The sequence below is a fragment of the Notolepis coatsorum genome, assembly GCF_963971535.1.
Source record: "Notolepis coatsorum genome assembly, chromosome: 5".
In the NCBI taxonomy this organism is placed as follows: domain Eukaryota; kingdom Metazoa; phylum Chordata; class Actinopteri; order Aulopiformes; family Paralepididae; genus Notolepis; species Notolepis coatsorum.
The window spans coordinates 151424730-151442625 of NC_140169.1; the positions used below are offsets into that span (position 1 = coordinate 151424730).

A 17896-nucleotide genomic window follows, 5' to 3' on the forward strand; every position below is an offset into this window, starting at 1 on the left:
TAATAATAATGATACACTTTATTTGTATAGCACCTTTCATGCAATAATTGCAAACCAAAGTGCTTCACAACAGTAATGTAGACATAAAACAGACATAGGCATAATATGAGCAGAGAATTTAAATTGAATTTTTTTTTTATAGATTTTTGTCAGATAGGGCTGGTCGATGATGTCACAGATAGGGCTGGTCGATGATGTCACAGATAGGGCTGGTTGATGATGTCACAGATAGGGCTGGTCGATGATGTCACAGATAGGGCTGGTTGATGATGTCACAGATAGGGCTGCTCGATGATGTCACAGATAGGGCTGGTCGATGATGTCACAGATAGGGCCACAGGGGGTGGTTATCCCGCTTCCTGTGAGCCATGTGGAAAGCAGCCCGTGTAAAACAAGCATCCCGTGTAAAACAAGCATCCCATGTAAAACAAGCATCCTGTGTAAAACAAGCATCCCGTGTAAAACAAGCATCCCGTGTAAAACAAGCATCCCGTGTAAAACAAGCATCCCGTGGCGACGGGTCAAAACAATCTCTCAAACAATAACAAGGCATAACAAAAAATATTGTTTGTTTCCTGTTGGTTGTCAGTTAAGGCCATGGGTAGGTAGGGAATTTATTTTATTTAATTTTTTATTTTATTCTTTCCCACGGCGACTATGGATACAGAATTTCTTTATTTAATTAAAATGTTCACAACAACATGGATGCATGTACTCTGCCAGCATGTTTAATATCCATAATACTAAAGGTTTGACTAAGATTTCTATGAAACTTTATAAAAACAAAAGAAAAATTGATAATTTTTATTATTTTTTTATTTATTTTTATTTATTTTTTTAAACTCATAAAATATATTGGGTCGCACATAAATCGGCAGGGTCGGTCGGCAACCGGAAACAAACCATAATTTTTTTTAGGCCCAACCTAGAGCTGTCGCTCGATGCCATATTACTAAACATTTGTTCTGCGTTCAGCACCAGATGGACTCGGACCTGCCGGCCGCTCTGTACACGGGTTTGGGGGCGCGGCGGTTTAAAAAATAAGAAGAAGTGAGACAATCAAGATTTCTACGATTAAAGATCGAGTCACAAATTCCAGTTTTCAGTGCCGTGATATGATTTCAACTTTCACATGATCTTAGGGCAGTCAACAGGTTAACCGTCTGTAGTGTGGTAGTGAAAGGGTTAACCTTCTGTAGTGTCGTAGTGAAAGGGTTAACCATTTTGTCGTGTGGTAGTGAAAGGGTTAACCTGTATTGTTGCAGTGAAATGGTTACCCCTTTGGTAGTGTGGTAGTGAAAGGGTTAACCTTCTGTAGTGTGGTAGTGAAAGGGTTAAGCCTTTGCCGTGTGGTAGTGAAAGGGTTAAGGGCTGTATTATCTAGAAAAATACTAATATTGGATCGGGACTCGGTGTCTGCAGATACTCAATATTAAATGACCCGGATCGGGATCTGGGCCAAAAAGAACGCAATCGGGGACATCCCTAATTAAATTATAGTTTTATGATAATCCATTTGTGTGAATGGATTCTACAGAGCCCATGGGCCATGCATTTCCTCAAGCAGGAATGAATTAAAGGGGAATATGACCTATTCTAACACATTCACATATGGTGATCCTATGACCAAGGACACATCAATATTTGTCAACATGCACCACCCCCCCCCCCCCCCCCCCCCCAACACTGGAAATCAAAGAGAGAGAGCCCTCAAATGTGTGATGTCACCCAGATGTACTGTAACATCTGGGGGTCAGACAGTGACTCTGGCTTTGTGAAAAAAAAAAAAGTTAAGTTGAATTCTCACCAAAAAGACATTTATATTCTGATATTGATAACATGTCTGTCTGCTCTCCCTCTGTTCTCTCTCTGTTATCCCTCTGTTCTCTCTCTGTTCTCTCTCTGTTCTCCCTCTGTTCTCTCTCTGTTCTCCCTATGTTCTCTCTCTGTTCTCTCTCTGTTCTCCCTCTGTTCTCTCTCTGTTCTCCCTATGTTCTCTCTGTTCTCTCTCTGTTCTCCCTCTGTTCTCTCTCTGTTCTCCCTCTGTTCTCTCTCTGTTCTCCCTCTGTTCTCTCTCTGTTCTCTCTCTGTTCTCCCTCTGTTCTCTCTCTGTTCTCTCTCTGTTCTCCCTCTGTTCTCCCTCTGTTCTCCCTCTGTTCTCTCTCTGTTCTCCCTCTGTTCTCTCTCTGTTCTCTCTCTGTTCTCTCTCTTTTCTCTCTGTTCTCCCTCTGTTTTCCCTCTGTTCTCTCTCTGTTCTCGCTCTGTTCTCCCTCTGTTCTCTCTGTTATCTCTCTGTTATCCCTCTGTTCTCCCTCTGTTCTCTCTCTGTTCTCTCTCTCTGTTCTCTCTCTGTTCTCCCTCTGTTATCTCTCTGTTCTCTCTCTCTGTTTTCTCTCTGTTCTCCCTCTGTTCTCTCTCTGTTCTCTCTCTGTTCTCCCTCTGTTCTCCCTCTGTTCTCTCTCTGTTATCTCTCTGTTATCTCTCTGTTCTCCCTCTGTTCTCCCTCTGTTCTCTCTCTGTTCTCCCTCTGTTCTATCTCTGTTCTCCCTCTGTTCTCCCTCTGTTCTCTCTCTGTTCTCCCTCTGTTCTCTCTCTGTTCTCTCTCTGTTCTCCCTCTATTCTCTCTGTTCTCTCTCTGTTATCTCTCTGTTCTCTCTCTGTTCTCCCTCTGTTCTCCCTCTGTTCTCTCTCTGTTCTCTCTCTGGTCTCCCTCTGTTCTCTCTGTTCTCCCTCTGTTCTCTCTCTGTTCTCTCTCTGTTCTCTCTCTGTTCTCCCTCTGTTCTCTCTCTGTTCTCCCTCTGTTCTCTCTCTGTTCTCTCTCTGTTCTCCCTCTGTTCTCTCTCTGTTATCTCTCTGTGTTCTCTCTCTGTTCTCTCTCTGTTCTCCCTCTGTTCTCTCTCTGTTCTCTCTCTGTTCTCCCTCTGTTCTCTCTCTGTTCTCTCTCTGTTCTCCCTCTGTTCTCTCTCTGTGTTCTCTCTCTCTGTTCTCTCTCTGTTCTCTCTCTGTTCTCCCTCTGTTCTCTCTCTGTTCTCTCTCTGTTCTCCCTCTGTTCTCCCTCTGTTCTCTCTCTGTTCTCTTTCTGTTATCTTTCTGTTCTCTCTCTGTTCTCCCTCTGTTCTTTCTCTGTTCTCTTTGTTCTCCCTCTGTTCTCTCTCTGTTCTCTCTCTGTTCTCTCTGTTCTCTCTCTGTTCTCTCTCTGTTCTCTCTCTGTTCTCCCTCTGTTCTCTCTCTGTTATCTCTCTGTTATCTCTCTGTTCTCCCTCTGTTCTCCCTCTGTTCTCTCTCTGTTCTCTCTGTTCTCTCTCTGTTCTCTCTCTGTTCTCCCTCCGTTCTCCCTCTGTTCTCTCTCTGTTCTTTCTCTGTTCTCTCTCTGTTCTCCCTCTGTTCTCTCTCTGCTCTCTCTCTGTTCTCCCTCTGTTCTCTCTCTGTTCTCTCTCTGTTCTCCCTCTGTTCTCTCTCTGTTCTCTCTCTGTTCTCCCTCTGTTCTCCCTCTGTTCTCTCTCTGTTATCTCTCTGTTCTCCCTCTGTTCTCCCTCTGTTCTCTCTCTGTTCTCCCTCTGTTCTCTCTCTGTTCTCTCTCTGTTCTCCCTCTGTTCTCTCTCTGTTCTCTCTCTGTTCTCCCTCTGTTCTCTCTGTTCTCTCTCTGTTCTCTCTCTGTTCTCTCTCTGTTCTCCCTCTGTTCTCTCTCTGTTCTCTCTCTGTTCTCCTTCTGTTCTCTCTCTGTTATCTCTCTGTTCTCCCTCTGTTCTCTCTCTGTTCTCTCTCTGTTCTCTCTCTGTTCTCCCCCTGTTCTCCCTCTGTTCTCTCTCTGTTCTCTCTCTGTTCTCCCTCTGTTCTCTCTCTGTTATCTCTCTGTTCTCCCTCTGTTCTCTCTCTGTTCTCTCTCTGTTCTCCCTCTGTTCTCTCTCTGTTCTCCCTCTGTTCTCCCTCTGTTCTCTCTCTGTTCTCTCTCTGGTCTCCCTCTGTTCTCTCTGTTCTCCCTCTGTTCTCTCTCTGTTCTCTCTCTGTTCTCTCTCTGTTCTCCCTCTGTTCTCTCTCTGTTCTCTCTCTGTTCTCCCTCTGTTCTCTCTCTGTTCTCTTTCTGTTCTCTTTCTGTTCTCTCTCTGTTCTCCCTCTGTTCTATCTCTGTTCTCTTTGTTCTCCCTCTGTTCTCTCTCTGTTCTCTCTCTGTTCTCCCTCTGTTCTCTCTCTGTTCTCTCTCTGTTCTCTCTCCGTTCTCCCTCTGTTCTCTGTTCTCCCTCTGTTCTCTCTCTGTTCTCCCTCTGTTCTCTCTCTGTTCTCCCTCTTTTCTCTCTCTGTTCTCTCTCTGTTATCTTTCTGTTCTCTCTGTTCTCTCTCTGTTCTCTCTGTTCTCTCTCTGTTCTCCCTCTGTTCTCTCTCTGTTCTCTCTCTGTTCTCCCTCTGTTCTCCCTCCGTTCTCCCTCTGTTCTCTCTCTGTTCTCTCTCTGTTCTCCCTCTGTTCTCTCTCTGTTATCTCTCTGTTCTCCCTCTGTTCTCCCTCTGTTCTCTCTCTGTTCTCTCTCTGTTCTCTCTCTGTCCTCCCTCTGTTATCTCTCTGTTATCTCTCTGTTATCTCTCTGTTCACTCTCTGTTCTCTCTCTGTTCTCTCTCTGTTCTCCCTCTGTTCTCTCTCTGTTCTCCCTCTGTTCTCTCTCTGTTCTCCCTCTGTTCTCTCTCTGTTCTCTCTCTGTTCTCCCTCTGTTCTCTCTCTGTTCTCTCTCTGTTCTCCCTCTGTTCTCTCTCTGTTCTCTCTCTGTTCTCCCTCTGTTCTCTCTCTGTTATCTCTCTGTGTTCTCTCTCTCTGTTCTCTCTCTGTTCTCTCTCTGTTCTCCCTCTGTTCTCTCTCTGTTCTCTCTCTGTTCTCCCTCTGTTCTCTCTCTGTTCTCTCTCTGTGTTCTATCTCTGTTCTCTCTCTGTTCTCTCTCTGTTCTCCCTCTGTTCTCTCTCTGTTCTCTCTCTGTTCTCCCTCTGTTCTCCCTCTGTTCTCTCTCTGTTCTCTCTCTGTTCTCTCTCTGTTCTCTCTCTGTTCTCCCTCTGTTCTCTCTGTTCTCTCTCTGTTCTCTCTCTGTTCTCCCTCTGTTCTCTCTCTGTTATCTCTCTGTTATCTCTCTGTTCTCCCTCTGTTCTCCCTCTGTTCTCTCTCTGTTCTCTCTGTTCTCTCTCTGTTCTCTCTCTGTTCTCCCTCCGTTCTCCCTCTGTTCTCTCTCTGTTCTCTCTCTGTTCTCTCTCTGTTCTCCCTCTGTTCTCTCTCTGTTCTCTCTCTGTGTTCTCTCTCTGTTATCTCTCTGTTATCTCTCTGTTCTCCCTCTGTTCTCCCTCTGTTCTCTCTCTGTTATCTCTGTTCTCTATCTGTTCTCTCTCTGTTCTCCCTCCGTTCTCCCTCTGTTCTCTCTCTGTTCTCTCTCTGTTCTCTCTCTGTTCTCCCTCTGTTCTCTCTCTGCTCTCTCTCTGTTCTCCCTCTGTTCTCTCTCTGTTCTCTCTCTGTTCTCCCTCTGTTCTCCCTCTGTTCTCCCTCTGTTCTCTCTCTGTTCTCCCTCTGTTCTCTCTCTGTTCTCCCTCTGTTCTCTCTCTGTTATCTCTCTGTTCTCCCTCTGTTCTCCCTCTGTTCTCTCTCTGTTCTCTCTGTTCTCTCTCTGTTCTCCCTCTGTTCTCTCTCTGTTCTCTCTCTGTTATCTCTCTGTTCTCCCTCTGTTCTCTCTCTGTTCTCTCTCTGTTCTCCCTCTGTTCTATCTCTGTTCTCCCTCTGTTCTCTCTCTGTTCTCTCTCTGTTCTCCCTCTGTTATCTCTCTGTTCTCCACCTGTTCTCTCTGTTCTCCCTCTGTTCTCTCTCTGTTCTCTCTCTCTCTGTTCTCTCTCTCTGTTCTCTCTCTGTTCTCCCTCTGTTCTCTCTGTTCTCTCTCTGTTCTCTCTCTGTTCTCCCTCTGTTCTCTCTCTGTTCTCTCTCTGTTCTCTCTCTGTTCTCCCTCTGTTCTCTCTCTGTTCTCTCTCTGTTCTCTCTGTTCTCTCTCTGTTCTCTCTGTTCTTTCTCTGTTCTCCCTCTGTTCTCTCTGTTCTCTCTCTCTGTTCTCTCTCTGTTCTCTCTCTGTTCTCCCTCTGTTCTCTCTCTCTTCACTCCCTGTTCTCCCTCTGTTCTCTCTCTGTTCACTCTCTGTTCTCTCTCTGTTCTCTCTCTGTTCTCCCTCTGTTCTCTCTGTTCTCTCTCTGTTCTCCCTCTGTTCTCCCTCTGTTCTCCCTCTGTTCTCTCTCTGTGCTCTCTGTTCTCTCTCTGTTCTCCCTCTGTTCTCTCTGTTCTCTCTCTCTGTTCTCTCTCTGTTCTCCCTCTGTTCTCTCTCTGTTCACTCTCTGTTCTCCCTCTGTTCTCTCTCTGTTCACTCTGTTCTCTCTCTGTTCTCTCTGTTCTCTCTCTGTTCTCTCTCTGTTCTCTCTCTGTTCTCCCTCTGTTCTCTCTCTGTTCTCTCTCTGTTCTCTCTCTGTTCTCCCTCTGTTCTCTCTCTCTGTTCTCTCTCTGTTCTCCCTCTGTTCTCCCTCTGTTCTCCCTCTGTTCTCCCTCTGTTCTCTCTCTGTTCTCCCTCTGTTCTCTCTCTGTTCTCCCTCTGTTCTCCCTCTGTTCTCCCTCTGTTCTCTCTCTGTTCTCTCTCTGTTCTCCCTCTGTTCTCTCTCTGTTCTCCCTCTGTTCTCTCTCTGTTCTCTCTCTGTTCTCCCTCTGTTCTCTCTCTGTTCTCCCTCTGTTCTCTCTCTGTTCTCTCTCTTTCTGTTCTCTCTCTCTGTTCTCTCTCTGTTCTCCCTCTGTTCTCTCTGTTCTCTCTCTGTTTTCCCTCTGGTCTCTCTCTGTTCTCTCTCTGTTCTCTCTCTGTTCTCTCTCTGTTCTCCCTCTGTTCTCTCTATGTTCTCTCTCTGTTCTCTCTCTGTTCTCTCTGTTCTCTCTCTGTTCTCTCTCTGTTCTCCCTCTGTTCTCTCTGTTCTCTCTCTCTGTTCTCTCTCTGTTCTCTCTCTGTTCTCTCTCTGTTCACTCTCTGTTCTCCCTCTGTTCTCTCTCTGTTCACTCTCTGTTCTCTCTCTGTTCTCTCTCTGTTCTCTCTGTTCTCCCTCTGTTCTCCCTCTGTTCTCCCTCTGTTCTCTCTCTGTTCTCTCTCTCTTCTCTCTCTGTTCTCTCTCTGTTCTCCCTCTGTTCTCTCTCTGTTCTCTCTGTTCTCCATCTGTTCTCCCTCTGTTCTCTCTCTGTTCTCTCTCTGTTCTCTCTCTGTTCTCCCTCTGTTCTCCCTCTGTTCTCTCTCTGTTCTCTCTCTGTTCTCTCTCTGTTCTCCCTCTGTTCTCTCTCTGTTCTCTCTCTGTTCTCCCTCTGTTCTCCCTCTGTTCTCCCTCTGTTCTCCCTCTGTTCTCTCTCTGTTCTCCCTCTGTTCTCTCTCTGTTCTCCCTCTGTTCTCCCTCTGTTCTCCCTCTGTTCTCTCTCTGTTCTCTCTCTGTTCCCCCTCTGTTCTCTCTCTGTTCTCCTTCTGTTCTCTCTCTGTTCTCTCTCTGTTCTCCCTCTGTTCTCTCTCTGTTCTCCCTCTGTTCTCCCTCTGTTCTCCCTCTGTTCTCCCTCTGTTCTCTCTCTGTTCTCCCTCTGTTCTCTCTCTCTGTTCTCCCTCTGTTCTCCCTCTGTTCTCCCTCTGTTCTCTCTCTGTTCTCTCTCTGTTCTCCCTCTGTTCTCTCTCTGTTCTCCCTCTGTTCTCTCTCTGTTCTCTCTCTGCTCTCCCTCCATTCACCCTCCGTTCTCCCTTGTTTTTTTGAGAGACAGCAGGACACTGTCACAGATATTGACTGACGTGTCCCCCGGGGGACAGGAATAACATGTATTCATATATTCATATTGTGTGTATTATTGTAGTTATGAGTTTCATGACAGAAGCAGTGACTATGGCGTCTTTCCTCGACCAGGGCGGCGAGCACTGCTACTACCACGGCCAGGTGAGGGGGAAGGCGGAGTCCCGCGCGGCCTTGTCCACTTGCAACGGCCTGCAGTGAGTCAACACAGACCGACCACAGCATGTGGCACAATTAGATTAGATTAGATTAAAAATTTGATTTGATTATTTAACATCAAGGATGCTACACAAAAAAGTCAAGACTTATTTCCATTGTGGTCCTTGGTCTCAGACAGACAAGCAAATACAAAACATGACCACAAATAACAATTTGACAAACTACATAGACGTGTACATTTTAAAAGCAGTACAAACGTAGCCACAGACAACAATGTATCAGACAAAAAAATGTCATGCATTTTAAAATCTAGTTTTTGACATTGTCGAGGAGCCATGATTTGACTTTTTTCTTAAAATTGTGTCGGCTACTGATGCATTTTAGCTGTGAAGGTAGCAAATTCCAGTTTGTGGTTCCCCAGAATTTAAAAGAACATTGCCCATATTTGTTTTGAACCTTGGGATACACATTGTCATCATGCAGCACAGGTACAGTACAACGAGAAGACGTTTGGCCTCCAACCAGAGTGACAATGTAACAGTAAAATGCAACAGTAACATACAATGTACAGGTGATTAAACTGGGTACAAAATATACAAATAAATACTACTGAGTAATAGTGCTATTGTAGTATTAATAAAAATACACTATAAATACACTACGGTAGTAAGTCATACTGGCCAGCAGCGTAACTAGTAAGAGTAGGTAAAGGATATGTACAAATATAGATATAGTATCACTATCTACAGATATGTAAAAAGGATTATATGCAGGCATGTACAGACATATGTAGATATATATATGGTAAGAATAAATATGCATACAGTATATTAGGGCTGACCCCTATTAGTCGATTAGTCGACTAATCGGTCGAAAGGAGCTGTAGTCGACTAGCCAACCTCTTAGTCGAATACAAAAAAAGAAAAAATAATCATTCTTTTTTCTTTTTTCTTTTTTTTATCATTCTTTCCAAAAGAAAAGAGGCCTAGACACATGGCTAACGCTAATGGCATGCATACCAGAGGCTAACTGCCTACAAAAACAGGTACAGAGGCACTGAAAGAGGATTTCACCCATCTAATGAACACACTAGACTAGACAAATATCAAGATGTATCCATCAGTGGACCAATTGCATGCTTTTGCAGAGGACAAGAAGCCTTCAGTCGACTCCTTCAGACATTAAGCACCCCCCACAGCCCAAATGGAATGATACAAAAAATATATATACTGTATTATACTATTTTTTTTTTGTTGTCGACCAATAGTCGACTAACGGCAAATTTTGGCCAATCATAGTCGACCATCCAAATCCTTAGTCGGGGACAGCCCTACTGTATATACAGAATTAATGTACACGCTATCATGCAGAGTAATATGGTTCATATGCAGGTGTATAAGTATGTATATAAAAGGATTATATGCAGGTGTATTCAGACAGATATGGATATATTATGCAGTAAATATAAATGTATATAATACAGTATATGCAGCACTATTCTACAATATATTTTATATTTTTATATTTTATCCACTGTTTTTTACCTTAAAAACATTTACCTTGTATTGTATAGTGTGTATAGATCGTTGTGTATTGTTGTCTACAAATATACTACGGTTGAGGAGCCGGGAAAAATACATACATTTTTCTGAATGTATGTACATTTAAAGAAGCTGTGACAATAAAAAATAACCTGAATCTGAACATCTGAATCTGAATCTGAATCAGAATGCTATCATAGAGAGTTATATGGGTAGACTACAGTAGGAGGTAGGTAGTTATGATTATTATGATTATTATGCACATCACCGTACATGATGAATTGAAAATGGGGGGACCCTGATGTAAACAAGACGAAAGTCTTTCTCTGGTCTGCATCCCCTTAACAATTGTGTGTACTATTAAGCTGTACTGTATTGTACCCATTCTGCAATCTGTTGATAAAGTTTTCAATCAATCAATCAATCAATCAATCAATTTCACAATATGCAGCTCCTATTGACTCAGCATTAACTGGCTTCTCCCCCCCCCCCCCCCCCTCTCTCTCTCCCTCCTCCAACAGTGGGATGTTTGACGATGGCGTCTATGTGTATCTTATTGAGCCCTCACAACAGGCTCACTCAATCGTAAGTTGTTTGTTGTTTTTTTTTATAAATATTTGAAGCGAGATCGAGCTGCTTTACAGGGTAAGTTCAGAATCCTGGACCCATGGCTCTAGTTCCTGATCATCAGTGATGTCGTCGAGAGGTTGGCTCCTTTCTCACTCAACAAGATTACTGTTGCGCAGGAAATAAACAATAGGGGTCCAGGACTGGACGTACCCTTTAAAGGGGACATAGTAGGGGTGGAACGGTTCACAAAATCTACGGTTCGTATCGCGGTTTTCGGTTCGGTTCGATATACGTTTTATTTTTTTATTTTTTTAATGTAACACTCCAAAAATACCATACATCAGCAGAAGATATATAGCCTAAAAATAATCCAACTTTTCAGTTATTCTCAAGGACGTAGTCATGCAAAAACTGAAAGAATGAGGCAGTTTGACATCAGGCACATTATTTTGACAGTGACGGTTAGAGCTAGGAGAGAGAGGGGAGGCATTGCTGATTTAAACATGCTTCTCATTTATTTGGTAAAAATAATAATAATAATAATGTTTGGCACACAAAGACCAAACTGACTGAAAAATATAGGCAACATTTGTCAAAGTATTATCTTAGTGCAAACAAACAAAATAATTAAACCTTGTGGCAACATTATAGACAAAGGCCATCAACATAAAGTATGAATATGCTCAACCAGCACTAGACTTTCTTATCAAAAAGGAAAAGTCACTGTTATTTAAAATAAATAAATCATGTGTACTAAATATAATATTAACTTTTTAATTGCATGAAACATTATGAAGTATTCTCTTATGCCGCTTTTCACTGCATGATACCTAATTGACTCGCTTTTGCTATTTGAGTGTCCTGGTAGCCGTATCTGAAGTGACGTCACACGAGGAAGTAAATAGTCAACAGTAACACTGCGTTGGAAGGAGAAGCCCTGATGATATAATATAAATCAACAGCCAATAAATGTGAAGTTATCTTTGAACCTCTGTTGTCAAGCCTCGTCAATATACCCCCCCTTCCCCACTAATGGAACTAATGGAACACAGCGAAGTGACTCCACGGTTAGCTTGCGGCTAACGCTAGTTATCTTGCGGCTAACGTTATAACCGAACAATACACACATGCCCCGAACCGTGGAGGTCGTACCGAACGGTGTACGGTTTGAATGCGTACCGTTCCACCCCTAATAGCTAGGGGTCCAGGACTAAAGGACGTACCCTTTAACACATCCTGCGCCAAAACGTTGTACAACGTGTTTCAAGGTCATGCTAATTCTGCCATTCCACGGCGTATGACGTTATTGAGATCATATTAAATTTTTTCGCCATGGTATTCAGAATGCCCTCACCCAGCCTCGGCTGATACAGTGGGAGCCTGCACAACTCTGCAACACTTCAATACTGCCGCCTGGTGGTGATCGGGCGAGTTACAACCGGAAATGGATCTCTGGTGATCTCCGTGTACCGGGGAAATGCGTCCAGCACTCACATATTGATGCGGGACTCTAGACACACATCGTACATATGGATCGCTGCCATAACTCAATAATCTATATGATTTGGGCATTTAGTATTATTATACAAACGGGAAATGGATCTAGGCGATCCACGTCAAATAAGTGGGATCTTTTTCCTCCAGTCTCATCGGCGAACGGTAAGAGGACACTGACTGCATTTTCAGCATGATTGTTTATTATTATTAATGCAAACTGCTCTGGTCAATATATCACCCATACTACATAAAGCATTTACTGATGATCACGGAATTATAAACGACCCCCCCCCCCCCCGTTCATCCGCGCATGATCAGTCATAACGTTTAGGATCATGTACAGTTGAAATTTTTAATATAGCGTGTATTGGCAACAAACGGCAGTTGATAATCTATATATGCGTTTATGCCTATAACTCACGTTCTAGGAATTACTGCAGAAAACGATAAAAACATATTTATATTCTAGACGGTATTTTCGTATGAATCTATGAATGAAAAAGTATAACGTTCCTACATCCTGAACGATAGATAATCGACGTTGAATGAGCCATAGTAATGTCAATTTAGCAATACAATTTAAAAAGTTATAGCCCTGCAAAGAAGGTGTAACTGAGGGGTTACAAAACCCTGACTGTATTAAAGATTGTGATAGATTAAACCACTGCTAGTTATGTACTTTAATTACTGGCCAGACAGTACATCAAATATAGATGGTGAACACCCACAAGAACACGGCATTGACAAAGAAATAGTATTTGAGGGTAATTTATTATTATTAGGCAACGTTAGGTTACAGAATGAGAATTAGGGTCACGCTTGTATGGCGAAGAATATACGTAAAGTCAGTCAATAGCATGAGTCACTAAGAATAGCAGGAATCCTACGATGGGTCTAAGTTGACACCACCTGTCGTATAGTAGCAACTAGATAGGGCAACACTGGTACCGCCTGGAGACAATGGGTTCCCTCCGGGGGTGTAAGGCCTGGAGGGTAGAGGAATGTTCGGGTACTCCGTCTGATTCAATGAGGAATAAAGAGACTCCAGGTACAGGAGTCGGTCCTTGTAAACTCCCTTGATCAGCAGCAAAGTAATAATTGTAATCCAAATGCTCGACAGCATTGATGACAGCTAGCCAGCCTCCGTCCACGAGGCCGGCCCGAGTTGTAATCCTCACGAGGTTGAATCCCAAACGATAGTGGAAATCAACGATGCTCTTCTCCGGGTACCACGTTCCAAATCAATATAATCCAACCAGTAATGGTTCTGCAATCGCCGACGCCGATTCTCCTGTGTACATGTCCAACGGTTCTCCGCCTAGGACTCCTCGGGTGTGGGCGACGTATTTAGGCCACACACCCTGGTTAAGTACACTAGCTAAAGACACGACGAACCGCTGGGTAATGCTACACACGAACGAACTATGGCCGCACGATATACAATAAATGAACGACTATTCACTTCACATTAGATTAAGTCGAACTCAACGTTACTTCATTAAACTCTGACACTTTTACCATTCTATTCGCACGCGGTTCTCAATGCTCTGTTAGACGCAAGGTTGCTCACTTCACTGCACGTTGACTCGTGGTGAAGGTGGGTAAGGTACTGAACGAAGACACGAAGCTAAGCTAAGCCCGGTGTGCGCACCTTGCGCTGTATTTATACTTAAGTGAATATCTAGTCCCAACCTCAGTCCTTGTCTGGTATCACTACGCTGACTCCGGGCATGTTCCGACATGCCTGCACTTGTCTTTGAACCTGCCGTTGGGGGCTTGCGCGCTGGCGCCTGGGGGCGCTGTCCAATAGGAGAGCGAATATTACTCTGGTTTGAACGCAGGTAAAGGGACACTCCGTGTATATATATAAATAATATACAAAGTATATCAAACAATAAAGGTAGATTCTCAGTTTAATCTGGCCCTTCACAACAAAGGTAAACATCTCCATAGGCTTAGAGTGGTGGCAGAGAGTGGTATGAGAGGGGCAAACTCTGTGGCAGTTAATGTGTTAAAGGGGACATATCATGTATCTTTTCAACTTATTTAGAAAAAAATAATAACGCACATCCTCCGTTCCTTGGTGCTGAGCCAAACTGTAAAAACAGTAGTACATGAAACAAAGCGGGGCTCGCAACTCACTTTTGATGCTCCAAGGTGTTTTAATTGTGACAAATAATAGCAGCAGATACAACGTTTCGACCCTTCCGGTCTTTTTCAAGTATGAACACAAGTTACAACAGGAAATTGCATCTTTTTTTATACAGGAAATTAAATTAATAAATGAGCTATCAGCCCCACCTGGTGATCAGGGGCGGTACCAAGACTTGGCATGATTTTCTTATACATTTTAGACATGATTTAGTAACAATTTATCTTTTACATTTGAATTTTTTTAGAAAAGATTTTTTAGATAAATATTAAACACAGTATTAGACACGATTTATTGCATCTATAGATAGGCAGCGGTGTGTAAAGTACTTTCTTTGGACCCGGTCCAGGTCCTAGCCACTGAAAACAAAAACAAAGTCACCCAACTCACCTCTATATCAGTTATGGCTGAATGTAGAGCTATTATTTTAACTAGTGCTGTCAATCGATTAAAATATTTAACTCGATTAATCGCATGATTGTCCATAGTTAACTCGCGATTAATCGCAAATTAATCGCTTTTTTTTACCTTAAACGGATCTTCTTTAAGTTCCAAGTTTTAATACTCTTATCAACATGCGAGTCAACAAATGCTTGCTTTATGCAGCCATTTAACACAAAAGGATGACCCTCATGCATTGCAAATTTGCATCAAATTCAAAACAGAGTGATGCACAAAATAATAATTTAAAACAATGAATAAAGTGTGCATGAAATAATAGGGGAAAGAAAACGTTAGGAACTTGTTACATTCACCCACACAAGGGCTGAGTAATCACACACCCCCCCTCTCTCTCTCACACACACACTCTCCCAGCTCTCTTTCTCTCTTGCCCCTTCCTCATCTCTCTCACCCCCTCTCTCTCTCTATATCTCACACACACACACACACACACACACACACACACACACACACACACACACACACACACACACACACACACACACACACACACACACACACACACACACACACACACACACACACACACACACACACACACACACACACACACACACACACACTTCAGAAACAAACATAGTATCAATGAGAGCATCAATAATACACCTGGGTGAAGTCTAGTAAAAAAAAAGAAAACAAAAAAAAATTATATATATATATATATTTTTTTGTTAATCGTGAGTTAAAAAAATTGTGGCGTTAATAGAATCGGGCGATAACGCGTTAATACAGCGTTAACTTTGACAGCCTTAATAAAAACCAACTCAACTATTGTGCTGCGGAGCATCTGTGGAGCATGTGTGTTCGCAAAGAAAGTACTCATGACTTGTTGTCAGTGATGAATGTTTCCAGCACCGCTCCCTTCCCTTCTATCAACACAATCGTTCCGCTGGGTTCTTGCACACACCAAATTTTCTATTAATTATTTCCTTCCCTGCCTGGCTGCGCCACACCCCAAGAGTAAACAACTTTTGCAAACCGTGGCTGTACGTGGCGTTTCCCCCGCGCTCTAGAGAGCACATTCATCAAGAGATAATCCATTGCATAATCATAAAAAGTAATAATTGTACAGTAACAGCTTGTTTAGGCTTGTTTATCTGAAGGCTTCCCTCTGTCATCTCTCTCCAGCACCTACACAGGGGTTGTAAAGTACTTGAGTAATTGTACTTCGTTACAATACTTAAATGCTGTTTTGGGGGATTTGTACGTTACTCGAGTATTATTAGGTTTGTATACTTGTACTTGTACTTTTACTCAATTCAATTTCAGAGAAAAAAAACATACTTTTTACTCCTTACATTTAAAATGCAGACCTACGAAGTACAAATCTCGCAGGTCCAACGATTGTAATTAGTACATTTGTTTCTCTGGCCGAACTAACGTTAACGTTATTAATCCTGCGGCCGCGCTTTATTTAAAAACAGCCAATCAAATCCCCATCAATGGAAATGTAACCCGCCCATACCCATGCTGATTGGTCCTTGTGCAAGACTAGAAGGCGGGAATCTTTGATTAAACACCTGCTATCATAAGAATAGACAGTACTTTTTAGTACTTAAGTACATTTAAAAGTAGAAACTTTTTTTTACTTTTACTCAAGTGTGTTTTTAGCCAGATACTCTGACTTTTACTTGAGTACGATTTTGAGACGGTACCCATACTTTCACTTCAGTATAATTTCTGGGTACTTTTTACACCCCTGCCCCTACAGAACATTTCAGACGGACAAATCCCAAGACTAGCCAAAAATAGAAACCCATTTCCCACAACGCCTGTATGTCCTCTTTAAACTAAACATTAGAGGTCAATTAAAGGTGGTGGAAGTGGTGTTCTTTTTGTTGAAATACGTGTTAAATAGCTCTACATTCCAATAGCCATCACTGATATAGAGTGTCTGGTCAGTAACATGGGCCTCCCAGTCGCTCCACTCTGCAGTAAACAGCCATCACTGATACAGTATAGTGTCTGGTCAGTAACATGGGTCTCCCAGTCCCTCCACTCTGCAGTAAACAGCCATCACTGATATAGAGTGTCTGGTCAGTAACATGGGTCTCCCAGTCCCTCCGCTCTGCAGTAAACAGTCATCACTGATATAGAGTGTCTGGTCAGTAACATGGGTCTCCCAGTCCCTCCTCTGCAGTAAACAGCCATCACTGATATAGAGTGTCTGGTCACTAACATGGGTCTCCCAAATTTCTTGAAATAAGTAAAAAATATCTAGGGTTCTCAAATTTCAAGTTTCAAGTTTTGTTTTATTTGTCACGTCTAAAGTACATGTACATTACAGTGAAATGTTTGAGAATGTGCTTCATACAGTAAAAAATAAGTAAACTAATAAAGTCCAACCACTATACAAAATATACAATATACAAACTAAAGTACAAAATGTAAACAATGAGGTACAAAAATGCTAACTTAAAAAAAATTATGCAAAAATAAGGTATGGATGTAGTGTAAATCTTTTTTATAATGAACAGATAACATATGGTTTAGTTGTGTAGTGTCTCTCCTTGTTGGATACAGTGGGGAACGGGATACCAGAACATTGTGTGCCAGATTTCGCCGGCTAACAGCTGCTAGAGTCTGTAAAAGACGAGAGTTGGAAATATTTAAACTTTTAGCGAAAGAGGTCCTGATGGGTTTTCAATAGGGATGCTCGATATTGGCTTTTTTACCGATACCGATATACCGATATTGTCCAACTCTTAATTTCCGATACCGATATCAACCGATACCGATATATGCAGGGTTTCCCCCCCAAAAAACGGAATAATTTCAGGTAATTAACACTTTAACTGCCAGAAGACGAGTTTAGGCGTCCTTCCCCGCCATGCTCAAGTTGCCGAAGACGCCGTAACTTGTCTTTGATATCAATATTTCAAAAATCTGTGATCGGATTCATATTTCCCATCCGCTGGCCTGAGACCCACCAAAAAGCCCCACTGAACCCTCTAGCGGTTCAAGAGCGCCATCTGGTGGCCGATCGGCGCAATCGCCAAACAGGAAGTTACTTGGACGATGTGCTGTTCACCCATATTACTTCCGGGCACTCGGTATAGGTTCCGGCACTCTAGCTCGTCACAATACATAGCGATCCGTTGCCAATAACTCGATAAACAACATGATTTGGACGTATATACTATTATACAAGCTGGAAATGGACCGGATATTTTTACATCCCATAATGGAAAACTGTCTACCCCACGCTGATCGCCCAACGGCCCGCGGAGACTGGGGTGAGTTTTAGCGTATAATATTTCCGTGTTCGACACTAACTGCTATGATGAACATTTGACCCACATTAGATGAATGGTATAACGCTGCCCACGGAATTATAAACGCCCCCTCGCCCATCCGGTCAACATCAGATGACGTGTAGTAACTTCCAGAAGTCCGTCCAGTTGGATTTTTTTATATTGTGCCGATTGCTATCAAACTGTATTTGATCATCAATATAATGCATTTGGGGCTATAAATCACGTTCTGGAGAAAGCTGCAGAAAGAGATGAAAACATACTTATACTTTAGATCATATTTTAGTATGATTATGTGAATGAAAAAGTTTAACGTTCATACACCCTGAACAATACATATAGGACATTGAATGGGCCCTAATAATGGCAATTTAGCAATAGAATTTAAAAAGTTATAGCCCTGCAAAGAAGGGGAACTTCTCCATAGACAAATAGAGCTGGCAACCTATGGTATATCA

At 42.7% G+C, this 17896-nt stretch overlaps 1 protein-coding gene across 1 annotated transcript in view; it reads left to right on the plus strand.

Moving 5' to 3' along the window:
• The window catches only part of LOC311228626 (disintegrin and metalloproteinase domain-containing protein 23-like), a 270009-nt gene that overhangs the window by 50565 nt on the left and 201548 nt on the right, over window positions 1-17896 (plus strand). The window contains 2 exon segments of the mRNA XM_084314550.1: window positions 7918-8000; window positions 10025-10088. Coding sequence (XP_084170676.1) covers window positions 7918-8000; window positions 10025-10088 — 147 coding nt within the window.